This window comes from Dendronephthya gigantea, unplaced genomic scaffold, assembly GCF_004324835.1.
Source record: "Dendronephthya gigantea isolate DGI-Jeju-01 unplaced genomic scaffold, DenGig_1.0 000067F, whole genome shotgun sequence".
Classification (NCBI taxonomy): Eukaryota; Metazoa; Cnidaria; class Anthozoa; order Malacalcyonacea; family Nephtheidae; genus Dendronephthya; species Dendronephthya gigantea.
The window spans coordinates 1103162-1128537 of record NW_021163077.1 but is presented as its reverse complement, the minus strand read 5'-3'; the positions used below and the strand labels follow the sequence as shown (position 1 = coordinate 1128537).

The 25376-nt window shown below is 37.0% G+C and overlaps 5 protein-coding genes across 8 annotated transcripts; 3 read left to right on the top strand and 2 right to left on the bottom strand.

Moving 5' to 3' along the window:
- Nucleotides 1–1850: 1850 nt before the first annotated feature.
- Nucleotides 1851–3661, bottom strand: LOC114530918 (TELO2-interacting protein 2-like). The gene has a single exon (XM_028552539.1). It carries the CDS (start codon nucleotides 3654–3656, stop codon nucleotides 1899–1901), a length of 1758 nt encoding a protein of 585 aa, XP_028408340.1. The 5' UTR covers nucleotides 3657–3661; the 3' UTR covers nucleotides 1851–1898.
- Nucleotides 3662–3928: 267 nt separating this feature from the next.
- On the top strand, nucleotides 3929–9402 carry LOC114530937 (NAD-dependent protein deacetylase sirtuin-1-like). Its single transcript, XM_028552558.1, has 11 exons — nucleotides 3929–4254; nucleotides 4966–5054; nucleotides 5234–5389; nucleotides 5612–5764; nucleotides 5852–5999; nucleotides 6134–6213; nucleotides 6567–6627; nucleotides 6708–6775; nucleotides 6907–6967; nucleotides 7725–8063; nucleotides 8478–9402. Exons 1-11 carry the CDS (start codon nucleotides 3966–3968, stop codon nucleotides 8804–8806), a joined length of 1773 nt encoding a protein of 590 aa, XP_028408359.1. The 5' UTR covers nucleotides 3929–3965; the 3' UTR covers nucleotides 8807–9402.
- A 226-nt stretch (nucleotides 9403–9628) lies between these two features.
- Nucleotides 9629–12574, bottom strand: LOC114530938 (oligosaccharyltransferase complex subunit ostc-B-like). Its single transcript, XM_028552559.1, has 4 exons — nucleotides 12424–12574; nucleotides 10606–10679; nucleotides 10278–10495; nucleotides 9629–9706 (listed from the first exon to the last, which is right to left on the bottom strand). The coding sequence occupies exons 1-4, from the start codon at nucleotides 12560–12562 to the stop codon at nucleotides 9685–9687; spliced, it is 453 nt and encodes a 150-aa protein (XP_028408360.1). The 5' UTR covers nucleotides 12563–12574; the 3' UTR covers nucleotides 9629–9684.
- A 200-nt stretch (nucleotides 12575–12774) lies between these two features.
- Nucleotides 12775–15357, top strand: LOC114530869 (cyclin-dependent kinase 1-like). Of its 2 annotated transcripts, none has more exons than XM_028552463.1 (7): nucleotides 12775–12845; nucleotides 13211–13294; nucleotides 13387–13543; nucleotides 13870–13987; nucleotides 14097–14267; nucleotides 14415–14578; nucleotides 14780–15357. In XM_028552463.1, the coding sequence occupies exons 2-7, from the start codon at nucleotides 13234–13236 to the stop codon at nucleotides 15039–15041; spliced, it is 933 nt and encodes a 310-aa protein (XP_028408264.1). In that variant the 5' UTR covers nucleotides 12775–12845; nucleotides 13211–13233; the 3' UTR covers nucleotides 15042–15357. The 2 variants fall into 2 exon arrangements, with proteins under 2 accessions (XP_028408264.1, XP_028408263.1); XM_028552462.1 differs by having other exon boundaries at nucleotides 12776–12854.
- Nucleotides 15358–15525: 168 nt separating this feature from the next.
- Nucleotides 15526–24658, top strand: LOC114530868 (glutamate dehydrogenase, mitochondrial-like). 3 transcript variants are annotated; one of them, XM_028552459.1, is made up of 16 exons: nucleotides 15526–15876; nucleotides 18665–18799; nucleotides 19158–19294; nucleotides 19576–19726; nucleotides 20203–20291; nucleotides 20792–20828; nucleotides 20956–21017; nucleotides 21115–21252; nucleotides 21357–21392; nucleotides 21783–21884; nucleotides 22276–22356; nucleotides 22528–22651; nucleotides 22725–22807; nucleotides 23133–23195; nucleotides 23401–23556; nucleotides 24318–24405. In XM_028552459.1, exons 1-15 carry the CDS (start codon nucleotides 15621–15623, stop codon nucleotides 23515–23517), a joined length of 1611 nt encoding a protein of 536 aa, XP_028408260.1. In that variant the 5' UTR covers nucleotides 15526–15620; the 3' UTR covers nucleotides 23518–23556; nucleotides 24318–24405. The 3 variants fall into 3 exon arrangements, with proteins under 3 accessions (XP_028408260.1, XP_028408262.1, XP_028408259.1); XM_028552461.1 differs by having other exon boundaries at nucleotides 23401–23521; nucleotides 24318–24401; XM_028552458.1 differs by lacking the exon at nucleotides 23401–23556 and having other exon boundaries at nucleotides 24318–24658.
- Nucleotides 24659–25376: the final 718 nt, after the last annotated feature.

The following is a 25376-nucleotide window of genomic DNA, read 5'->3' as shown; positions in this document are numbered from 1 at the left end:
GCCGAGAAAATTGGAAAGCTTGCATGGTTGCGAAGCTAATGGACCATAAAAGGGGAGATTCTCTGACCAGAGATAATTTAATTTTCGAGTTTTCAAAGGCCACCAGACTGCGGTATTTTACAGGTGAAACATTACAGTCTGGTGGTCGAAAGCTCGTCAAAATAAGTTTTTTTTGAGCGAGAGAACCCTTATTTTAATATGCCTTACCTGACCGCACTGTATCCATATTTGCACTATATTTTCCGCATTGCACAATATTAACAACTGCTTACTAACCTCAGGATGGTCTTCGCAGCTGTACTCATTAATTTTACAATCTATCCTTTGGTACAAAATGTATACATGCACAGATATAAAAATTCACCGACAGCCCCAACCGTTAAAAATGATCGTAGCATGGGTGTCAGGCACTCGTTTTTCAGTTCGAGGTCGATTCTGAACAGCGCATCTTAAACCAAGACCTGCCACTCAGGCTAATATTAATAAACATACGGCTGGAAATACTGCGACAGTTCGGCGCCCAGTGGCACTGGTTCGCTATATACCCTTGCTACCTTGGATACCTTTGCTGCCTTCGACACCTTCGCTACCTTTGATACCATCGCTACCCTTAATACCTTCGATACCTTTGCTACCCTCGATACCTTTGCTACCTTCGATACCTTTTCTACTAGCCTGGCTAGATACCTTCACTAGCCTAGGACCCCGTTTACACTAGAGCGAAAGTTTCCGGATTCATCACGAAAGCGGAATGTTCAGTTAGTACCGGATTGCTGTTTGCACACGCAGCAACGAATCCGATAGAAAATGTACTCGGTTTTAAGCCGTATCCGGAAACTTTGAATCCGTAAAAGTTTGTGGAAACTTCGTATCCAGAAACATTTGAATCCGGAAAATTTTTTTAAACGCTTTGCACGAGGAATCCGAAGAAATTCAAACGTGACGACCAAACAATTCTCCAAGAACAAGTAATGTGAGTGTAAACGGACAAATCCGCATACAGAGACAACTAAAGTGTAGTGTAAACACCTGACGAATCCGATACATGTGTGTAACAATGAATCCGGATAGTTTTACAAATCCGGAGACTTTCGTTCTAGTGTAAACGGGGTCTAGGTACCTTCGCTACCCTTGATACTTTTGCTACACAACCCATTTACAACAGTGGATCGTGCGACTGGACGCTGAAAATTTAGCATTACCCGAATGACATCAGATTCAGAATATGGCGACTTTCCTGTCTTTCCATATTAACTTCCCGAAACATGTTACATCCAACCACAATCATCGAATGATTTTTTAAAATTTCGAAATTTGGTCAATTTGATGTAGGGTTTCACACAACCCTGTAATTTGCGCCTCATCAATGAAATTGCGGTCTTTTGATAGATGTGAAGAGTAGATCAGTTAGGGATATTCAAATCTTAACTACACGCTCTCAAAAAAATATCTCACCGAAAATCAGAAAAATTGGAAATGTGGGATGTGTATATTCATTTATTCGTCTCATTCTCGAAAGAGATTGTTTTTAACCTTATTTGAACATGATTGTATAAATATACCCCACCCCCAAACATAGAGCAAGTAGTTGCATGTAAGCAGCAGTTGATATAAATTTTGGTTGCATTCAAACAACTTTTAAAACAAAAAAATGGACAAAAAGTATAGTTTATATAGCACTGGAATAGGAGGTGCTGGTGGTGGAAGAATGTCCACACCCCTCCCTACCACACACTGACACACCCCTCTTACCCTGCACCCAATATTTTAGGCCCATATGCCAATGTGAAATTAGCAACTCTCTCTCATAGGAGAGATTAATTTGCGCAGAACTAAATAATTATTCATTATTTCAATTGAAAAATTAATCATTCTTTCATTGTAGAATCCAAATGCATTTACATTTCGATATGTGGGTTAGAATTGTATCTATCTAACGCCCTAGTGATCAGTTCCTCTGCCTCATTTAGGCCAATGCCAGATGTCATACATTCAAGTTGGTTTCTTACAGATTCACCACACAAACATAGTAACAGAACTAAACAGTTCTCAATTTTCTCAAACATTGAATGTTTCAAAGTGAGTGCAACACTTGACATTGATACATCAATTACAACCTTCATTAGACACCTTAGTATATCATCCATATAATTTGGAACCTTAGGCCAAGCATTGAGGAGAATACTTTTCAAAATATCAAGCATAAGTAACCGCCAATCCTCAGTATCGCCATCTCCAATTTCAAGATATCCAAACACAACCCTTAACAAGCGTGTCAAATGTCGAACAATGGTGATGCCCATGTGATCAATAAACAAGGCCAAATTACTACAATAAGCTCGTCTCATCACAATTTTACTTTCAAACTCCATTGAAGTCAAGATGATTTGGAAATTTTCATCACATTTGTTCATTTTAGGAGAGGCAATTGGTCTCTTCGGGGAAGGCTCTATAACTTTGATTATTTTTAGTAAACAAAGCTGTAAAACACGCATCACCTCTGGCTGGTTAGTACGTATGCGATGATGTAATGCATCATAAATCATGTTTGCTCGCCCATACCAACATAGTTCAGTCGCATTCATATTTTCAATTACATGAGATAAGGTTTCTATTCCAGTGACACGGTTCTCAACTCGATAGTCATCAACCAACATTAAAAGTGGTGGTAAAATCATTGAAATATGCTCACCAAGATAAGGGTGCTTCATATTTCTGATGGACCACACTATAATGTGTACTGCAACTGGATAATCAGGAAGTTTGTTCTTTGACATGAATGTTTTCATTTTCTCAAGAACACTACGAAGAACACCATTTGGAAAGAAGCAACAGTCTCTTTCTTTTAGAGTTTTACCACCATTTCCACATAGCAACCCAAGTACATCCCTACAGCCACACATAACTATTAAGGACTCCAAGACAGCCATTGCCATTTTCTTACAGTCATCCAAAGCCCAGCATTGGTCACCAACTTGTTGGATACAAATCATCACGATTTCACACAAAACCTTTTTCTGTATAGATAACCACAAGTTCCTAAAAACCTCAACTGTTGAATTCTCTGAAAGTTTTTTCAGGACCAAGAAGCACAATTGCAAAATTCCTGGATATAATTTCAGCTTTGGACAATCGTTTAGCTTGGTCAAATCAAGTGACATCAAATTTATAAACTTTAAAAGAAAAATATGGAATTGTGTGATATTTCTGTTCTGTTCCTCTAAATCTGACGTTTCCAAGAGTTTCAAATCTTGAGCTTTAATACTATCAATTCCAATAATCCACTCACAGCTACAATTTTTGAAAATTTCAGCAAGAACTTTGCATATTATTAAGCATTGATGATACTTTTTAGAACTATCAAGATCTTTAAGATACTCTGCTGAGGCCTGGAGTATAATTGTTGAAGAGAACATTTCACATATTCGCGGAGAAAAGTCAAGCAAGCTGAACTTGCCCACTCCTGTCACAATGTTGACTTCATTTTCATGGTCGAAATTTGCTGGAAAACACTGGCAAACTACATCAAATATATCCTTTAGAAATTGGCTTGGATTAAAAATGGTTTGGTGCTTTTCGTTTAACTTTTTGATTGTGTTTTCAGCAAAAAATTCTGCAAGAATCGTGTTACATTCTTTGGGTGCCTTCGCTGCCATTTTGAACAAATTGCCTACCTACTCGGGGAGGGGTGGCGCAAAAACTAAATGAAGTTTTTCATTAAAATGTTCGTTAAAACTGTAAAAAATTAATTCAGAATGATAAAATAAATCTCAAACCTGTCCCTTTTAATATTTCGGTTATTTTTAGGAACAGTTATTGAAATAAACGTCCTTCTGGAAGAACCCTTACTTTAGTCTCCCCTCCCCCTAAAGCTGCTTCCGCTTCTTCATTCAAAGAATTCGAAAGCATGCTTATTGCGTACGTCATTGTGGTGTCGAACAGTCGAAACTAATAACATATTCGCCATGAATTCCAAACGAGATTTTGAAGATATTGACGATGTCCTTGCAAAAAGGGCTAGATTAACGGATGAGCTATCGAATGACGAAGTTTTAGCGCGAGAAAAAGCTGAAATTGGGCCTCCATGCCCAGCCAAAGACGAAAGCCACGACGTACAATCACATGGCGAATCTACTAGTTTTCGCGCCATTACTGAGGTCAATGGCGATGACGATTCGGAGCTTAGTGACTTTGGTTTTGAATGTTTTGACGATTTTGACGCACCGGAGGGGCAGGATCGACAGCCTGTGGCAGGTAACGTCGATCAGTTGCTTATAAAACCTTCTTGTGAACAATAAGCGTGAGAAAGTCATATTTGTTTGTGTTTTGAGACCGCCATCTTGGTTTCCGGTTGGCACAAATATTCACCTATATTTTGGACTATTCACTTATTTCCAAAGCGTCCTATGGCGAAATGTTAAGCCTTAAAGGTAGACTGGTTTCATCTGCAGGCAAATTGATAGAAATTTGCTTTAAATAAGTATAAATGAGAGTAAATTATCTCGATTTTGCTTCAAATTTTCCGGAAATGCAATATGGCGGAATTCCGCGCACTTTTTGTTTCAAAATTGAAACTGGGTCGAGTAAAGAGGTTACCATTTCAGGGACCGGCGGACCGGCTACCATGTGAGGTGTTGGTAATTATTTATAAAAAGTCAAAGTTACGGAATTAAATGTCTAAAACAAGTCTCTAGCAACACATATCATTACAAAACAATTTTTCTGCAATTTTCTTCTTTTGATTGATGGAAATGAGCGTGTAGTTATGAATGCGCTGATATAATTGCCTATATTTTAACACCATACCTATCTCTACTTACTTTACATCTATCAAAAGCAGACAATCACATCAAAAATTGCAAGTGTTAACAGGGCTGAAGGTGAGGAGTCATTGACTCCTATAACCACTCCCTTAGGATCAAACTTTAGACCTGTATACAATAACTTTTAGTTTTCTTTGGCTAGGTCCAATGGGCTGGATTCAGAGACATATCGAGCTTGGTACTGATCCTTGTCATATTCTGAAAGAAATGCTACCATCAAATTTTTCACTGGTATAACAGTCAGCTACAACTAAATCATTGTATTCCTTTATTCACTTTGTCCACCAAAGTATACTAACAATATCTTTGGGAAATTCTATACCACCACTCCTACCTTGTAATACTGAGCTTTTGTGAGCTGGTACTATTTGCAGAATGCAAAAAAATACCATTCCCATTTCTATTCCTAGCCTGAAGGTATGGATTTATATATGATGTGGAAACTGATCTTTGATCTGCTCACTGACCCACAACCTCGACAAAAATTGCCTGATATTAATACATTAGATCAGGTCTTAGATCTCTTGAGATCATGCAGAAACATCTTGGTTTTGACAGGAGCAGGGGTATGTAAATCCAATATAATTTATGTATCTCAACATTTGCCATTTTGATCCAGTTACTTCATTGATTTATTTGGAAAATTGTATGCAGCTACTATGCAGAGATCAGCTAAAAAGCAGGGGTGCTTGAGGCTTCTTAAGGGGGAAAATTTCTAGTCTTTAGACTAGTGTGCACAACATTAAAGATAGATTGGCATCTAGAAACTATGGCATTATTTTTTCTAGGTGTCTGTGTCTTGTGGTATTCCAGATTTCCGATCTCGTGATGGAATCTATGCAAGACTAAGTAAGGAATACCCTGACCTGCCAGATCCACAGGCTATGTTTGATATCAAATATTTCCGAAGCAATACGAAACCTTTCTACAAGTTTGCCAAGGTATAGAAATTGCGCGAAGTTTCCAAAGCGCTTAGCTCGGCACGAATTCCAAAACTTGAGTCTTGACATTGGCTTTCTGTTTACTAGGAAATTTATCCGGGCAAATTTAAACCTTCTTTGAGTCACCGTTTCATTCATCACTTGGAAAAAAGCAATAAGTTATTGAGAAACTACACTCAAAATATCGATACTTTGGAACGAGAGGCGGGAATTACGCGAGTTATCGAGTGTCACGGTGGGTAGTGCTTGAACACCTTGGTCTTTGGCAAAATTCTAATAACTTTTTTATAATGTGAAACTTTTGTATAATGACTTAATGTCATGACAATGTGAATTACGAAACAGAGAATTTTCCGATTTACCCTCCAGGTTCGTTCTCAACAGCGTCATGCACCAACTGTAAATACAATGTACCATCAACCGCTATCCGTGATGATATTTTGAACCAGGTAACATTTGTTTGATGGCGATACACATACAACTACATGTCATTGAATTAGTGAATGGCATATCCACGATAATGGCAGATTGTAAATTTTGCCATAATTTATGATAAAAAAATTGACAAGAAAAACACGCAATAATGAGATGAAAAACGCAACAAATGACGTGGTGTCCTTTCCTTTTTCAAAGAACCCCAAATTGTCAAAAATTTCCGACTGGATACCTGCCTGGTAAAGTTGTAGCAATCATTCGTTTAAAGATTGCCTCCTTCCGAACAATACTCTGAAATCCCCAACTTGAAATACATAGCTATTGAATACTTTATGACAAGTTCTTCTGGTAACTTCATTGCTTCTAGGTGACACCTTTTTGTCCAAAATGTCAAGTTTCTGAAGACACGCTTTCCGTCATGAAGCCTGGTAAATGATGCGATTTCTCGTTGCTTTGTTTGCAAAACACTATCGTTCTCACTTCACATCCATCTGTCATCTTTATTTAGATATCGTGTTTTTTGGCGAGAGTCTGCCTCAGACGTTTTATGACTGTATTGAACAGGACATAAATCAGGTAAAATTAGAACCATGACACAGTGAAGTTATTTCGAGAGACAAATATTCACATTCAACATGGCATTTGAAGATCCGATGGGCTTCACTTTCAACATTAATAATTGTTTGTTTACCATTTGCTTTTCTCAGGTTGATTTGCTAATCGTAATTGGTTCTTCATTGAAAGTCAGGCCCGTCAATTTAATTCCAAGTAAGCAAAACAACTTTAATATTCCTGAGATTCTTCCAAGATCTCCCCAAATGCGCATCAATCAACAACACTCGTTTGGTTTGAAGATAATTACAACTCTCTAAGAAGATTCTTACAAGATCTTCTCAAACACTTAAGGATAACATCATAAATCGATCGACACTCGTTTAAATTGACAACCCTCTCAAAAGACATCTAAAACACTCCAGGATAAACTCATTCTTAAATCAGAGATCAATTGACACCCGTTTATATTGAGAACCTCTATATAAGATTGAAATCAGATTTCAATCGACACTCGTTTAACATCGACCCTCTAAGAAAATTCTTACAAGATCTCCTAAAACACACCATGAAAAAGTCATTCTTAAATCAGACTTAAACCGACACTCACTCGCATTGACAACCGGGCCCTCGAAAAAGATTCTTACAACACCCCAGGATTAAACTCGTTTTGAAAACAAACATAGATCGACACTTGCTAATTACATTTGAAAACTGTCAAAGAAGACTCTTACAAGATCTTCTAAAACTGGAAACCCTCCATGTCAACAACTCATTCTTAATCTAGGGGCCGGTTGTATAAAACTATTTAACTACACTTTGCTTAGCTAAATCCTAGTTAACTCAGAAATACACAACTTTGATTGGTCAATTCTGTCCTTAACTACAGTTAAAAGTTAACTAGTCTTTTATACAACTGGGCCCAGATGTCATTCGGCAATCATTTCTCATGTATTAACCGGTGTTACTTCAGATCAGATCCCAGCGAACATTCCACAAATCTTAATCAACCGCGAACCGTTATCAAATATGAATTTTGATGTGGAGCTCCTTGGAGATTGTGACACAATTATTGCACACATGTGTAAGCAGCTTGGTGAACCATGGAGTCAGGTTTTGCAAGGGTTTGAAATACCCAGCGTCCCGAAGGAATTTCTCGAGCCTTTCTTACAAACACCACCAGATTCCCCTGAAGATCTTCACAACGAAATGGTTGTTAACCACGACGATGGTCCCCACAAGGAATTCTGTGACTCGGAAAAGAATAGGGTCACGGAAAGTTGTGATTTACTAGGTCAAAAAGAAAACAAAGGTAAAAAACAAAACCTGTGCCAAGTGCTCAGTGTGCTTTCACCATCCACATTATTCACTGACACAGACTCGGTGTTTCCATAGCCATATGGCATCAGATCTCCACCAATATTCATGTTCATTACGCCATATAACCATAGGGTGGCAAGTATTTGTTTGTCATATTTCACCACGAAAATTTCGAAAATCCAACATTATTGATTCTGTACGCCAAACAGTGCTCCACAAATTGATGTTTTTAACTTGAACCGCCTGTCAATTTTTAGCTAAGTTGTCCGTCTCATGACTCTCATCGCAAACTTTAATAACGCTTAGCACAGGCTGCTCTTTAAAGCAAAAATCTTCCCAGAATACTTTGCTTTTGGAAAAATTATGTATATCGACTTCTTGTAAAATCGACTTAATTACTTTCTAGATGTCCCTCATATTTTCCTGCCAACATGTCGATATATTTTCCATGGTGCTGAGATCGGCCGTTGTAATTCTCCTTCGCCATTCGATGATGATGATGAAGACGAGTCGAACAAATCTGATTGTTCAAGTGAAATGGATGATAAAATTGACGAGCTGAATAACTGTATTGAACATGGAATTAATGACGAAAAAGAAGTTGTTACCGGACATGTTGAAAAGAATTACAAAGCCAACTACGAACACACAGTCAAAAACGACCCCGAGCATGATAGTGTGAATGAGATCGTTGGGGATAAGTCACTTGGCGAATGTTTTGAGGAGAAGCGCTGAAAAAGTATTAAAGATAAGGGTGGTGTCTGGTTGGTGTAGCCCCCATAGTCACCTAAGGGATAGTTCTAGGAAGCATGGGCGTGTTTTAAAGTTTGAAGTATAGTTTAGAGTGATACCCTAACGTAACACAGGGTGATTTGGGGACTAATTTTGAAAACAGTATATATGACATGGAGGACTTTAACTAGTGAGTTTCTTTTAGGAGACATGTGTTAAGATAGAAACCACAGCAAATGTATCTTTCCATCATTTCTGTCCTAAAAAAGTCTTCACGATTCTTCATGTTCATTATACAATTGTTTTCAGTCTTTAGAGTTAGTTAGTTTGCAGGGGTATGGTTAGTTGGACAATAACCAGTTTGTTATATATAACTTGAATATCTACGGTAATATAAAATGTAACTTTTTAAGTAAATATTTTGACTTGAAGTACATAATGTATGCTACGGAATATTTAAGTAATGGAAAGGTTATGCAGTAATAAACTTCAATTAAGACCACAGTGGTGTAAATGTGAGAAATTATGAAGAATTCCTCTAATTGCTGGGATAAATACTTTTTTAATATATTTGTGGAAGATTATATCAATTATATATTCACACAAATTGTTCTAGTTATCACAAACCAAACTCGTCAGTGCAAAAAAATGCAAATGATTGCAAGATTGTGCTTCCTAACTTGATCCCAGGAAGACCATTTCGGTCACGTTACTTAAATTGCAATAATTTTTTCACAATCTTTCATATCATTCCCTTACCTCATGTGAAATGGATTGCACTAGCTGTCTTCAAAAGCAAGGGATACACTATCACATGTCCAGTAATGATATTCATAAATTTATTTTTTATTAAAAACAATTTAAGTCCTCTATTTCATATCCTAATAGCTTGAAAGGTATCCCCTAAAAGAAAAAAAAGGTGTTACTAAAATGTTATAGAATAAAAATATAAGCATGATAACAACATTTACATTCGCAAATCTTAAATTGTAAGTTTCATTTCAAAATGTACAAAATTCAATTCAAACTTAATATTCCTTCATTGAAAACCTTTTCCAGCTGACAATTTAGCGAAATATAAGAGAAAACGTACTCCGAGAATAAAGTAAACATCTTGTAAACTCAAGATATGAGCTGTTAAAAAGCCAGACACAATATTCAAGGTGATATTTCAACTCTATTTCCTTTGATGCCTTTAAGCCTATTGAGTTCAATGGCCAAAATTGATACTTTTTTAGACAGTAACAATTTTGTGAAATATAACATTATTGCAAAATTTGCAAACTGCACTATATTTTTCACATTTCCAAAAAAAATTTTGAACAACTTTGTGATGATGTGTACTGTGATGAAATTATTGCAAATTTTTGACTGAACAAAATGTTGAGTAACTAACTCACATCCTATTAATAAAACAACTGCTACACTATAAATCTTAATTACAATACTTGACAAGGACAATTGAAATGCTTACGGTAATTTCATTTTCATAAAAACACGACAACATATGAAGGCAACAATGACACAAATAAATCCCAGAGCAAGTAGGAGCAGTCGATTGAGTTTGGGCAACCCAGGTGAGTTTGACTTATCTAAAACGATGAAGCCAAGTCCACCAAGGGAGAACATGAAACTTGCAGCTAAACCTTCCATGATATACTGCCCATTGACTCGATATGGCATGAATGCAACCTATGAAAAAGTTCAAAATTCATGTTAACAAATACAGCAATACTTGTCTATAACTAGTTCAAAACATAAAATTCTAACCAGCCTATTTTGAAGAAAAAAGTTATTCTTACAGGTTTGCTGTTCCCATGTTCATCTGTGGTGCTGCCAATGCTAGGAGGTTCCACAATTACATCATAAATAATACCTAAAATAATAAATTTCATGTAAAAAATGTTTGGCATAAAATTTCTAACATGCAGTTTTAACCACTTGAAACATGCGCTCAATTAGGCCTGGAGTTGCAATAAGAAACTGGTAATAGAATATTCTATCTGGATCACCTATCCAGTGAAGCTTGGAGAACATGGATGGATATTCACATTTCAACTTTTTACAGAATTATATACAGCAAGTGACACTCAACACTAAATACAGGGTACCAACAACAGTCAGGGCCACCGGAAGCAGTTTAGGGCAGTGGGGGCAGAGTTTTAGAAAAGGGCACATTCATTTTACCTTAGAAACCACACGAAGAGGAAACTCAAATTTACAAGTACATGCGAACTTGCAAATCCATGAGAGAACGCATTTTCAATATTACCGGTTAGTTTTTATGCGAAAAGTAGGCATCATGATTAAATGTTGAATTTATGATATTTTTATATGGTAGCAAAGGGCCCCGCTCACCCCTATAAGCAAAGGGCAGGGAGGCCCTTGTGGTTCCAACGCCCCTGAGAACAGTAGTGTAGCCAGTCTGACTATTTGTCCCAGCATGCTAATATTTTGGTGTTCATTGACTGTGAAAACAATAAATTTCTAAGAAAATGAATAATTATAATAACTCGAAATTTACATAGCGGGACAAAATCATCAGGCTGGCCAACGCCACTGAGAAAGAATAAGTTTTTGGATACCACACAAAAAGCTGCACCCAATGCTAAATTTTATGGACAGCTGCTAATGCAGGCTAATGCTGTTGCTTGATTGCTGGCAGTGGCGTCGCCAGGTTGTTCCGGCCGGGGGGGGGGGACGATGTAAACACTTAAGGTGCAGGAACTCTAGGGGGTTCGGGGGAACAACTGCCCCCCCCTAGAAACAACTGCCCCCCCTAGAACATTTTTATTTCTAGGTTCTCTAAAATGCTATTTCCAACATTTTCAGGCAGGTTTTATGACAATCTTGAAAGCCAGAGATCGGCGATTTTTGTTAAAAACAAACCGTTTTCACAAGGGCAACTTTCTGTTGTTAGCCATAATCTAAATGTGTCAGCAAGAGTATCCAACTCAATCTTATCTGCATTGTCTTTTCCTATGCTGATATGTTATTCTAAATTCTAATGTTATTTTTTACGTGATCAAAAGTAATGTTAATTCGAAAATTTCTTTATTTACACGGCTGTTGGAAATTAGAATCATTGTACCCCCCCTCCTCACTTTTCTCTTCAGATTTAGAAAAATCTAAAAAGTGGTCTTGAGAGTAACTGGGGGGGGGAACAAGTCCCCCCAGTTCCCCCCCTGGTGACGCCACTGTAAATTGCTGGATAACTCGAGCTTGCAAAAAAGCATCCGACAACGGAAACGATTTTAATTTCTTTTCTTTCTATTTTATAACTTTTTTGCAAGAATACAAAATAAGTTCTAGAATTTTTTTCTATTCACTATATAATTGGCAATTTTCCACTCTATTCTCAAGTGCATTTATTATTTATTAATAATTCTATATAATATAGGTAGTAGGCACTCTTTGTAAGGAGCATGAGATGAGTTAAAAATTTTGAAAAACACCCGCGTTTAAGCAGTTGAATTATAAATGCCATTTCTGGGGATACGGTGCCCCTATTTGAACACGATTATTGTAATTCAAGTTTCCGCAGCTTAGCCAACGTGTCAGTACTATGTATCATTAGACCTACATCTTCAACCCCCGATTTATCACTGAAAACGACTTACCTCCAGTAACTAAAAAATAGGAAAGAAGGACCAAAGCAAAAACTACCATTGCCGAAGGGGCTTTGAGCCATCCCGGCTTTTTAATTTTGATATTTGGCAGTTCAAGAACATGAAAATATAGTCCATACACAGACTCCATATTGTTCTCGTAGAAAAGAACACGAAGGGAAACGTTGTTCCAATTGGATGAAAAAGAACCAATCAAAATTCACGACGTTAGCATTCCGACTGATATTTAAAACATCACGTGTGCAACATAGTGCCCTGTTTTGATTGGTAGGAATGATTATTCCTGTCTTTTCATTGGCCAACCAACGAAATGCGCGACATTCGAAAAATTATCAACTTATCATTTTCAAAAAGTGGCCAAGTGAAAGGAGACGAAGAGATTGTTTAGTGTGGTAGCGCAAGATTTCTGCTAGGTAAGGAAGGTAGGTACACGTTTTGTATTCATCTTCATAATTGTAATTTTAATCGTAAATAATTTCATTCTTGTCCGGTCAAGTTATAAGCTTTTCATGGTCTAAGAATTCGTCGGTTTTTCCATCGTGGCAGCCATGATTGAATGACCGTATTATAATATCAAATGGCGACAACATATAGTAAAGTTCAGATGGCTCATTTCAGCCTTTCTGTTTACAAAATTGACCACCTTCTTAAATAGTCAACGAGAAAGTACGTGGGGGAATCAAATGCACGTTCTGTCCAGTGAATAGCAAATTAATAGGGTTTCATAATGCGGTGTGTTTGCAATATTAAATTCAGTTTACCTTGAATATCTTGCTAGGTTTGTATCCTAAAGTTTTTTCCATGTCCGATTTTATCATGACGTCAATGAAAGACTACGAAAAGATTGAGAAAATTGGCGAAGGTGTGTTGATATTGCGTTTCAAAACAGACAGGCTGCCTAGCCTGCCTTCGTGTATAAAATCAGTTTTCCTAAATTGCCATGTTGTTCATTAGGTACATATGGTATTGTCTACAAAGCGCGAAATTTAAAAACACGAGAATTGGTCGCTTTGAAGAAAATTCGGTTAGAATGTGAAGAAGAAGGCATGCCAAGTACATCTCTAAGAGAGATATCTGTGCTTAAAGAATTGCAGCACCCAAATATTGTATGGTGAGTATAGCATTGAACCAAACATCACCCATTTCTAACATTGGAAAGCTTGATCATTATATTGCATTTTTGTCATAGCTGTTCTTTTTAGAAGTCAGTTTGAAAGTTAAAACTAGGTTACAAATGAAAGAAGTCAAACTAGTTATTCAGGCTAGTTTGGCATCATTTGAATGTCTATGTTGACAATGTAGCTTTCTGGATAGATTTCAGTTGTGTTTTATCAGTGAAAGATGTAAACAGAACTTCAACAAGTTGTTCAATTGGTAATACTAAGCAAGCTATGTTAAATGGCTGTATATGAAAATTATGTGAAAATGTCTGTGTAGGTTGCAACATGTTGTCCATCAAGATGAAAAGTTGTACTTAGTCTTTGAGTTCCTTAAAATGGATTTGAAGAAACATCTTGACACTACAAATGGATTACTTGATAAAATGCTAGTCAAGGTAATTGATTAGTAAAAAAAATATTAATTCCAGTTTTCATATGTATAGACAAGGTATTATTTAAACTAAATAGATCCCTGCATCTTAACCTTAATTTTTTGTTTTTTAGAGTTATTTGTACCAAATACTGACAGGCATGCTGTTCTGCCACACAAGAAGGACCCTTCACCGTGATCTCAAACCACAAAATCTGCTTATTGATGACAAGGGTGTAATAAAACTGGCTGATTTTGGCTTAGCTCGGGCATTTGGTTTACCTATCCGAGCTTACACTCACGAGGTAAACAACCACAAACTGTAATCTACTACTTTAATGTTTAGGAAAAAACAATTGGATGTCCATCTTTAATTTGTCCAGTCATCTGCCAAGAGCATTGCTTTCCCCATATGAATTTCTATTGGTTCTAAGAACAGCTATATTTTTCAGATTGTCACATTATGGTACCGAGCCCCAGAAGTTCTTCTTGGCTCCCCTCGCTACTCAACTGCTGTTGACCAGTGGAGCATTGGTTGTATTTTTGCAGAGATGGTAACCAAGCGGCCACTATTTGGGGGTGACTCAGAAATTGATCAACTTTTCCGTATTTTTAGGTGTGTAGGTCCTTTTCTAACACCAGCTAATTTTGGTGCTGTGGTCTGGTACTGTGATGTTTAGCACACAGGAATATATTTTTGCACTAGAATACCCCTTCAGTTAACTGTCTTCACCATATAGAACCTGGTAAATGGTTTTTGATATCAGTCTTGTGACAATTTTCTTAAATACCTTTATTTTCTGTTTCTCACTTAAAGGCATTTAGGAACACCAACAGAGGACACCTGGCCAGGTGTCAGTAAGTTGCCTCAGTACAAAGCAACATTTCCCAAGTGGACAAGATCAGAGGATAGTTTAAAGAAAATTTTACCAACTCTATGTAGCAGTGGCATGGATCTCCTGGAAAAGTTCTTTATTTATCAACCAAGTCTGCGAATTTCATGCAAGAAGGCACTACAACATTCCTATTTCTTGGACCTAAATACTAGTTCATTGCCTGCACTGCCTGATCTTTCTTGATTAATTTTTCTATTGTCATTTATCCAAAGAATACTGACCTTATGTATATCATAATGCTATAATTGTAAATAGCCATAGCTCAAGCATGCCTCTTTAAAGTGCCCCGATTGACATCAAAAACTGTATATATGAGTATCAAAGTAACGTAACTTCCTGTAAATGCAGCAACTTTTTGCCAGCAATTTTAGTTAATATATTGGGGGCAGAGCACGTGCAATTTGATGGCAAAATTATGAGAAATGTAGCATTTGGATATGTTTAATAAATTATACTTGATTGGACTGTTACCATCAAACTTGCTACTTTCGTTTTCTGAGGAACTCTTCTATATACCGCGAGGCAATGCGGTAATTCTCGTCCTTTTTTTGACAATCGGTCCATCACAGGAAGTCATCACACCGGATGTGACGTTTTGGTTTCGTTTTTTTCCGGAAGCGGTTTATTAATTTGCCCACATACTTCCGGTGATTAAGCTTACAAAATTTACTGTAGGTGTTGTATTAATACGTGGATGTAGAGCAAGTTTAAGCAAAAAACCGACCGATTTTATAACAGATAGCACTTGAACGACCTAACAATATGTTTCGAAAATTGCTCAATCCCAGAACTGCAGCAAATCTGACTTGCAGTTCTCGTGGATGGCCATTATTTCGCGTTCCAGCGTCGAGGAAAATTTCAAGTGACATAGCAGAACAAGAAGACCCTAATTTTCATGAAATGACCGAATTTTTTATTGAAAATGCACGCTACTATGTTGAAGAAAGGCTGGCGACTAGAACTGAAGGCCCCGGGAAGAGACCGACTCCTCAAGAACATAAACGACAAGCAGTTAAAGGTAGATTTACGTGACATACTTTTTGTGTGTCTAAAATCTGTTTGTGGTTATTTTTGCAATACTTTATTTGAACCTTAGATTTTTATCACTTACAAATGCAATACCTTAGGAGTTTAATCTCTAAGGAGTATAGACATTCTTGTTATATACATAAAGTTGCGTTTTTTGTTTTCAACCTGTTGCAGGAGAATTTATTACTGTCCTTATTTTAAAAATTTATATCTACTTTAGTGTAGACACGACTCGGTTATGTAATTTTGCAATTGCTACTGAACGGGAATAAGTTTAATTAAATTGGACAATTGATATAAAGTACAGCATTTTTAGATCATAGCAAGCTTAATACTCATATTCTGTTTTTCCAAACAAAACAAATTTTCATGCTGGGTTTTTGCTTACAAGGTTAAATTTTCTCCAATCTTTTCCTGTCAACAACACTCGTTTCGTAGAAAAACACAAGTTGTTGCTGGTGTGTTCGCCAAATATATGAAATACTCTAAAACGTCAATGCCATCGTCTCGCTTTTGTTAAGACAATTGCTTATAAAGCCAGCAGCAGAGCGTTCAACGCTACAGGTGGCTGCAAATTAAAGCAGAATTCCAGCGATTTTTCTTTGAATTCTAAGTGCTAAAAAAGTGCTACGATTTTGTGCTTAGTATATTACAGACATTGTGGTGCCTACTTAGAAATATTATACGTAGGGTTTTATTAAATTTGCCTTGAAAATCCGCAAAATCTTGCTTTTTCCCGTAGCGGTATAGCGTGTATTATCAATTTACTTTGATGTTTCTCTTGTCAAATAACTTTGCCTATTGACCTCCTTTTACACACCCCCAAATGTGGCCAAATATGGTATTGCAAATAATTTGTTCAAGTAGGCATGAACAAAATACTAGGAAATACCAATAAATCTAAAATAAAAACATAAAAACACTAATGTTTCTAATGAAATTAAACCAGTGATGTAACTTCATGATGTAACATCCCCCCTGAAAACATAATTTTTTGCTTATGTTCAGGGGGGCTAATCTCTCATTCATAAATTGGCAAACCTTTTCATTTTCCAGTTGGCAGTGATGTATAAAGTGATAACATAATTGGTAGTCATGTATGTTGTATACACTGCTATAACCAGTGTCTACAGTTCCATAACTCTATGCTGAAATGTTGCCAATAACTCGAGGCAAAATAAATTAATTCAACCTGAGAAAATGAAACAAGAAAAGTTTGTGTGCCTTAATGTCCGGGTTCCGACTACCATTCTTTGCAAGCTAGCATTATTTACATGAATGTTACTTCTAATTTGTGTCAACATCCAATACCTGCAGTCAAGAACCCACATATCATAGTTTCATAAGAAAAACAAAGCTGTTTGAAACTACCCCCTGATGTGTTGTATATGATATAAGTATCTACATAAATATCTATGATATAATATATACAGTATGATATAAATATCTTGGGTGAAGAAGTTGGCCACAGCTTTACTTTTTTGTTACTAGTTTATTGTTACTTTTTGCCACTCATTTCTAACCATTCCCAACAGTCCAGAATTGTGAATGGAAAACTAATGCTTTCACCATATATAATTGGTACAGACAGTAGAAGCTGACCGCGCGCGTAAACAATGCAGTCGAAGACTGAGTATAAACAGATTTCTGGGCTGCCTATGCTTTCACCCAAATAAAAACCTGCTAACAATTACCAACCAACATTCTAGCTTTCTGCCTATCATTCCAAGCATATTATCCAATGATACACTGTTTCTGATGTGTTTATGCAAAACTCTGTTCCAAGTTCATGATACTGGAAGTACTTGACCACTGGTCACGTTCAAAAGGATTTGATCCTGCTGTGGGGTGTCAGAAACACGTCCTTTTCTAATAGTAATAAGTAACCTATGTTGCAGTGCTTGTCATTTCCTTAATGGGTGTTTCAGACTGGGTGGTTATCTCAAGTGTTGTTTCTCAAGAAGGCTTTTTAAGTCCGATGTCTTCTTACTTTTCATCAACGGCCTTCCTGATGCGATATCTGAAGCGACGTTAACAGGACTGTACGCAGTTCATATGCGAGGCTGAACTTAGCAGTCAGAACTCTGCATCCTTTCTTGTATAATGGCTGAGAATTCGAGTAGGCTGCAAATTTAAACCATCCAAATTCAAAGTGCAAACGATCTCCCTCCATGGAACCCTTTTTCAAAGGAGTGACCAGTAACGTTTGGTTATGTTGGGACAGGAGTGTCGGGGCCTGACCTTGGCGTGTAGCTGCTAAGTACGCCCTTTTTCAAAAATGATTAAGTCAGTTTAGCGTTGTAACTGCAATAATTAAAGGCTCCGTCGTGTAAATGCAACACCATCAAGCTCTCTCATAAGCATGGCCTCATTGAAAATATCCTTTAATTTATGCTTTTTACACTTGATTCTTGACATGATCTATCATTACCTCGTAGTTTACTCTATCATCAGGGATCAATCCCACCTACTAAGACCAAGGCTTGTTTGTTTTGGTGTCTTTCGTACGTATCAAGTTTTTCGTTTTTTTACTGCACGTGCAAAGTGGCATGATTGTGAATTCGGCTTGTGTTTGCATGTGTGCGTTTCCTTTCTGTTCATTGGCGCAACGGTGGGTCCGACTACCGAGAACTCCCGGCGAAATTACCATAAAAGATTTAGAACACTTTCGAAAAACCGAAAAAGGTGTCATCACAGTGTCATGACGATAGAATGTTACTACCCTTCTTCATGATGCTAGAAACCTACCTTGTTACTCATCTATATCATCAACTTAGGTATCTTGGATATTGTGAAACCATGCAATGCTGTTTTGGCTGTCCATTTTCCTGTGAGAAGAGACAATGGTTCAGTTGAAGTTATTAATGCCTACAGAGCTCAGCACAGCCATCACAGAGTGCCATGCAAAGGAGGTAATATTATGGTTTATCGTTTATTAACCTCCGTCTGCAAGTGGCAAAATAACAGATCGTAGCCTAGATAATCCAGACATATTTCTGTCCAGTCTCATATAGCGGTCTGTGACGCACGTACGCTTGTTGTTGCGGCATATTATGCTGATTGGAAACGCATACTTTACCACAATACTCAGGGGGCTTATATTTTGGCATATATTATATCTAAAGCTTGCTTGTGTCACAGACCGCAATATAAAACTGGACATCTAAGACCGTAATAAGCAAGCAATATAGGTCGTCAAACGTTATGCATTGGATGTAAGATACAAGTCAATTATGGCAGACTAATATTTAGTGTATCATTTTGCATTAGGTATTCGTTACAGTTCAGATGTGAACAGCGATGAGGTCCAGGCCTTAGCAACACTGATGACCTTCAAGTGTGCGGTTGTTGATGTTCCATTTGGCGGTGCTAAAGGAGGCATTGCCATCAATCCACATCATTATTCGGTAATTCAGTGCATGTATATGTGCTTTAATACTTGGAGAGTGCATGGTTAGAATTATCACTGGTATTAATTTAAAAGTCAAGAAATTTTTTAAGAATTCCACGTATTTGTAAATCCGACCTGATCAAAATATCCCGGCTTTAAAATGAGGCCTCAATAAGTCTAAGTCTGTATAAAAGTAATGACACACTTATCCCCATTATACTCTGGCGAGTCGATTGCCCAAATATTAGGGACACGCCGACATATATTGCATTTGCACTATCAATGCTATTTCTTAAGGATGGTGAATTAGAGAGAATAACTCGAAGGTTCACGGTCGAACTGGCGAAGAAAGGATTCATTGGTCCAGGATTGGACGTGCCTGCTCCAGACATGGGAACTGGAGAGAAAGAAATGGCTTGGATGGTTGATACGTATGACATGACATTAGGTGTGGTAGAACATTATGTATTATAGAACAGTAGATATGATAGAACAGTAGGTAAAGTAGAACATTGGGTGTGGTAAGACAGTGGGTATGGTAGAACAGTAGGTATGGTAGAACAGTAGATGTGGTAGAACATTATGTATGGTAGAATATTGGTTATGGTATAGCGTAATATTTTGTGCTACCATGTATCGCAGTGTGGGACTGCGAATGTTCTAGTGAAAAAAAATGCTGTTTCCAATTCTAGAGCGACCTAAAAATCACTATCCGGTAGATAGCGCTATCCAGTTTTCGTATAACCGGACTCTGTAATGGAAAGTCAAGGTCATAGTTTTCGTATAACCGGACTCTGTAATGGAAAGTCAAGGTCATAGTTTTCGTATAACCGGACTCTGTAATGGAAAGTCAAGGAATATACGCTACCTGGTCTACCACAGAGAGCAGTTTATTATACATAGTTTCAATTATTTATTTCTCAGGTCATGGCAATATCAATGCGTATGCATGTGTTACTGGAAAGCCGATAAGTCGTGGTGGTATTCATGGTCGCATTTCTGCCACAGGAAGGGTATACAACAATTTGATTAGAGACCTTTAGATTGGCGTTTAAGGCACACCTCTAACTTCAAACGGCAAAATTCTTTTCGAATTTTCAAAACAAATATCAGGTTGCTGTAGTCTAGAAAATTGGTGCATTGTTTCAAACGTAGCTAGGGCGCTTTCCTTTTTACTTAATAAGATTACTGTATTTTAGAGTGTTTCAAGAACTCTGCATTTATAACGTTATTTAGATCTTCCTATATCATGTAATTTCATCGCTATATTCCTAAAGAAATACTATTTCAATTCAAAATATAATCGGTTTGACCATTTTGGCCCAATAAAGGAAACGCCCATAAAGTAACCACAGTCCAAAAAGTGCTAAAAATCTTTAAATGCAACTTGAAATTACCCATTTGTCGCAATTGTCGTTAGCGGTTTGCCGTATTGGTTATTATTCATGTCGCCTGCAGAATAAAATGGCTGAATGTTTTTTCAATTTTTTTGTTGAACTCCTCTTCCTTTCAGGGAGTTTATCATGGTATTGACAACTTCCTTAAATCAGGTTTGGCTTTATGCTCTATATTTACCAACATCTTTTATAATCGCTATTATACGACAAAACCCAATTCGCCAGTTTTGGACTACCACGAAATTCCGACCACCATTTCTGATAGTTGTGTCCTATTTAGAAAAATACTGCAATATGATCGGTCTTAAACCTGGCTTGAAGGACAAAACTTTTGTCGTGCAGGTAAAATTGTATATAGATTCAATATAGTGCAAAATCTCTAATTCGAGTTAAGAATTCAGAAGAAAATGAAACAAACCAACTATTTAATCTTTCCCAGGGTTTCGGTAATGTGGGTCTGCATTCATGTCGATATCTGCACAGATTTGGTGCGAAGTGTATTGGGGTGATCGAACGAGATGGTAGCATAATCAATCAAAATGGCATCGATCCCAAAAATCTCGAAGATTATAAACTGGTAGGTTGAACAAGTGATACCCTGCTGATTTTGGTTCATGCGTTCGTTTTACGGGAGAATAATTACTGTGATTTCAAGGAACTATACTCTTTCTCTTTTCATAGCAACACGGGACTATTCTTGGTTTCCCAGGAGCAGAGGTAAGATATTAAGTGAAGTAGCTAATTTGATAGTGATCTGTCCCCCGTTAATGAAAGTAAACATGATTGTAAGGTCAAAAGCAGTCATTGTTCAATAACTTATTTAAGTTTCAAGTTTGTTTTGCACCTCTATACAACGACTCGCCCTAAATATTTTGATCATCAATCAACTGAACACAAAAATGTGCATCTTCAAGCATAATTTAAAGCATCAGCGTTGAAATTTGATAAGGAAACTTCTTCATCACAAACTATGATCTAAGCTTTATCATGCAACAATGCCTTTCAGTCAGAATCAGTGCAAGAACTGAAAAAAAATTTGTAGAGGTGTGGTGGTAGTCTTAACGCAACTTGGAAGTCTAATGCTACAAAATTTATTTTCTTTGCTAGATGACCACGGCAAATTTACTCGAAGCTGATTGCGACATCCTGATCCCGGCAGCAGGAGAGAAACAAATCACGTCCAAAAATGCTCACAATATCAAAGCAAAGGTAAGTCGGTTTCCCTTACACTGTTGCCTTTACCAGTAAGCCCCGCTTTAATGCAATATATCATTTTTAAACCAAAGTGAGGCTATAGGTAGGAAAGACAATAGCATAAAAAAAAGTGCCACATAGTTTAAGACATCGATATTTCACTCCCAGTACAGCATGCTCAGATTTTCAGCGGTTCGCAGACGAGGAGTCCAAAGCTTTTCTTTCGACCAAGTGATCCTAATTTTACATAACACAACCGATGACAAGTTGAGCCTGCACGAGTGGGGGAATTCTGGTAAATGGCGGTAATGTGGTCTAACGTGGGAACAAGGTTCACGAAAACCCTATAAATATTTGGCAGGTGATTAGCTACATGCATAGTAAAAAAAAATTGAATATATTCTAGGTTATCGCTGAAGGCGCGAACGGTCCAACCACACCAGCAGCTGATAAAATCTTAATTGAAAAGAATGTTCTAGTTATTCCGGTAAGTGCAATGGCAAATTTATTATATTCTCTCAGCGACTATAGTTTAACGCTTTTGACGGGTGTCGGTTTAGAAATTCAGTCCAGACCAGAAATATTGTGATAAGATCCAAAAAGCATCTTTCCAGGATTAGAAAATCGTTCGTTATTATATTTATATTTTTCCATATAGGATCTGTATCTGAACGCTGGAGGTGTCACTGTTTCCTATTTTGAATGGTTGAAGAACCTAAATCATGTTAGCTACGGTCGGCTTACTTGGAAATACGAGAAAGAAAGCAATAGTCACTTATTAAGTGAGTCGCTTATTGAGTTGTTTCTTAGTTATTTTATATAGAAATGCCATTTTAACTTTCATCGTAATTTCAGAAAGTGTCGAGGAAAGTTTGAAACAAGGTTTGGATAAAAATATACCAATTCGCCCTACGGGGGCATTCACTGAACGAATAGCGGTATGTTGTAGCATCACTTGAAGTTTCTACTTCATTAACTGTTTAAGGTGAAGAAAACTTTACCATCAAACCTTGGCCAGAATATTTAGTACTCCTAGGCCTCATCTCTGGTGGTTTACCCTTTGTAACAAATAGGACTGCATTCGGCTACTATATATAGCGCTGCTAAGAAGACTTGGGGTTGGCTTTTGATGCAACCGTTCATTGAAGCAGCCGGGTACACATTAGTTGCATAATATGACCATACAAAAAGACTGTGAAAGTGACTTGGAACAGAACGACATTAGGAAACTTGTAAGGAACTTATGTTTTGTTGTGTTTTCAGGGTGCCTCAGAAAAGGACATAGTGCACTCGGGTCTAGAATTTACCATGGAAAGATCAGCTAATGTAAGTACTCCCTTTTTAATGTTATTTGCCGATTGTGAAAATATTATATTTTCTGAACTAAAGCTGTCATAGGAATAACAGCTTTAAACGCCTGCTTCACCGGCTAAAAACACGAGATATATACCAAAATCAGTTCTTATGCTGCCATTGCTGAATATCATCAATCAATGAACCCATTTGTGATTGCTCATTTTACTTTCTACAGCGAATAATGTCGGTTGCTGATGAATACAATCTAGGTCTGGATATCCGTACTTCGGCATATATCGTTTCACTTGAGAAAATATTTGGAGCGTATGTCGATGCTGGGCTAACATTTTAAATAAGCAAACAAGTATTTATATTTTGGCGATAACTAAAGGTATTTTACTCTTCGGACAAAAAAAAATTGATGAGCAGGATTAGAAAGCATCAGGAAGGTTAAGAAAGATTAACGCGAAGCGTAGATGCAGGAAGATACACAACGTTGAATTAATCAAATTACTTCTTTCTTCGGTACCAGCAAAGGAGTTTAGGTATTTAGATTTTCCGACTCCAAATGTGAAGGTTTATATATAGCTTGGAGCGAAAAACAGATTTAATTTTTTGGCATCCAGAAAATATATTGGAATTTTCGAAGGGGGTTTTAAAATTCTCAAAAACGTATACAAAAAGATCAGGAAGAAAAAGATCATTAGAAAAAGATCATTCGTATCTCTCGAATTTGAGAGATGCAACTTTATCGTGATAGTAAGAAGGCTATATCAAAGTTGCAGAGTCAGGCAGTCATTATGGTAGCACTATCAATATAATCATCTTTATCTTCACCGATATAATCGTCAACATCGTTATTGTGATCACTATATCGCCGTCATCATCACCGTTATCATCACCGTTATCATTAGTGTGATCATCATCAACATTTTAATCACCGTGATGATTATCACGCTTATCATAATCGATATCATTCTTATCATAATCGATATCATTGTTATCATCATCGATATCATTGTTATCATCGTCGATATTATCATGATTATCGTCATCGATATTATCATGATTATCGTCATCACCATCATCGTTATCATTACTATCTCACCAAAATCGTCAACCGTAACCCATGATCTTTTAATCTTCTTACAGCGCATTACACACGTAGCTGACAGTTACGATCTGGGACTGAATTTACGTACAGCAGCCTATATTCATGGTATAGAACGTCTATACAACACTTACGCGGCAGCTGGATTGGTTACTTTCTGAAAAACAGCGTTCTAGAATATTTAATACGTTGCAAAATATAACCTTATTATAGTTTGTTATTTTTTATTAATATTTGTAGACTGCGTGAAGAATTTTAAATTTGACTTCTATATTGGATTAATTGGCAAGCAAATGCGCAATAATTAATTGTATGAATCAAAATAATATTTCAAATATAATGTATGTATTCTAGCTACTGTGAAATAAAGATAAAAATTTGGTATTAATTTATTTTATATTGACGTGAATAGCATGGGCGATTTTGTAAGAGTCTCAAAAATACTAGATTTTATTTACAGTATTCACATGTGCAATTATTCACAAAATAATCAGGCACCTTGTACCCCACAAAAACGTCGCATGCGGTCATGGTCCGGTGATCGAGGTATAGCCATTCGACATCATGACCTAATTACTGCCCAAACGTTATTCCCAAACACAACATTCAGACGATCTCCAACTGGTGCGATAAAGCGATGTGCAAACGCGCGCCGTCTTCGAGCCCACCAAACACCCCGAAACCTTCCCTGCGAATGCTGATTATTAAAATGTCCGCAACTTGCGGGAGGACAAATTCATATATACATGTTCGCTTTTAATAACAAAGGATCGTAGGCCCTGGGGAATTATTATGGTTGTGTTTTTTATACACCCTGTAGTTTGTGTTCTCGTATAATGTAACCCAGTAAAAACTCTTTGTTTCTCCGTTAGTGGTTCACCATTTCTCCTATAGTGATAACTCGCACCGTTTTCATTTCTGCACTCCCAAGAAAAAAAATATGTATATTTCAATTTCATTTCTTTTACTTTAATACTTTACGATATTTTAATTTTTTCCAAAGTGCTGGCGCATTCAATTTCAAACAATACGTGATTTCAATAGTTTTTTTAGGACCGTGTAGACACGCTTTGCGCATAAATAACCCGCATGTTGGGCAC

What these genes read in the sequence shown, in the direction of transcription:
- LOC114530918 (XM_028552539.1), bottom strand. Translation starts at nt 3,656, where the DNA reads ATGGCAGCGAAGGCACCCAAAGAATGTAACACGATTCTTGCAGAATTT.
- LOC114530937 (XM_028552558.1), top strand. Translation starts at nt 3,966, where the DNA reads ATGAATTCCAAACGAGATTTTGAAGATATTGACGATGTCCTTGCAAAA. An exon ending in GTGATGATATTTTGAACCAG is followed by an intron (nt 6,214 to 6,566) that starts GTAACATTTGTT and finishes CATTGCTTCTAG; the next exon opens with GTGACACCTTTTTGTCCAAA. An exon ending in AGGTCAAAAAGAAAACAAAG is followed by an intron (nt 8,064 to 8,477) that starts GTAAAAAACAAA and finishes ATTACTTTCTAG; the next exon opens with ATGTCCCTCATATTTTCCTG.
- LOC114530938 (XM_028552559.1), bottom strand. Translation starts at nt 12,562, where the DNA reads ATGGAGTCTGTGTATGGACTATATTTTCATGTTCTTGAACTGCCAAAT. An exon ending in CTATTTTTTAGTTACTGGAG is followed by an intron (nt 10,680 to 12,423) that starts GTAAGTCGTTTT and finishes TTATTATTTTAG; the next exon opens with GTATTATTTATGATGTAATT. An exon ending in AACATGGGAACAGCAAACCT is followed by an intron (nt 10,496 to 10,605) that starts GTAAGAATAACT and finishes ACTTTTTCATAG; the next exon opens with GTTGCATTCATGCCATATCG.
- LOC114530869 (XM_028552463.1), top strand. Translation starts at nt 13,234, where the DNA reads ATGTCCGATTTTATCATGACGTCAATGAAAGACTACGAAAAGATTGAG. An exon ending in GATTGAGAAAATTGGCGAAG is followed by an intron (nt 13,295 to 13,386) that starts GTGTGTTGATAT and finishes GTTGTTCATTAG; the next exon opens with GTACATATGGTATTGTCTAC. An exon ending in TTGATAAAATGCTAGTCAAG is followed by an intron (nt 13,988 to 14,096) that starts GTAATTGATTAG and finishes TTTGTTTTTTAG; the next exon opens with AGTTATTTGTACCAAATACT.
- LOC114530868 (XM_028552458.1), top strand. Translation starts at nt 15,621, where the DNA reads ATGTTTCGAAAATTGCTCAATCCCAGAACTGCAGCAAATCTGACTTGC. An exon ending in TTGGTTTCCCAGGAGCAGAG is followed by an intron (nt 21,393 to 21,782) that starts GTAAGATATTAA and finishes TTTCTTTGCTAG; the next exon opens with ATGACCACGGCAAATTTACT. An exon ending in AAGCAATAGTCACTTATTAA is followed by an intron (nt 22,652 to 22,724) that starts GTGAGTCGCTTA and finishes TCGTAATTTCAG; the next exon opens with AAAGTGTCGAGGAAAGTTTG.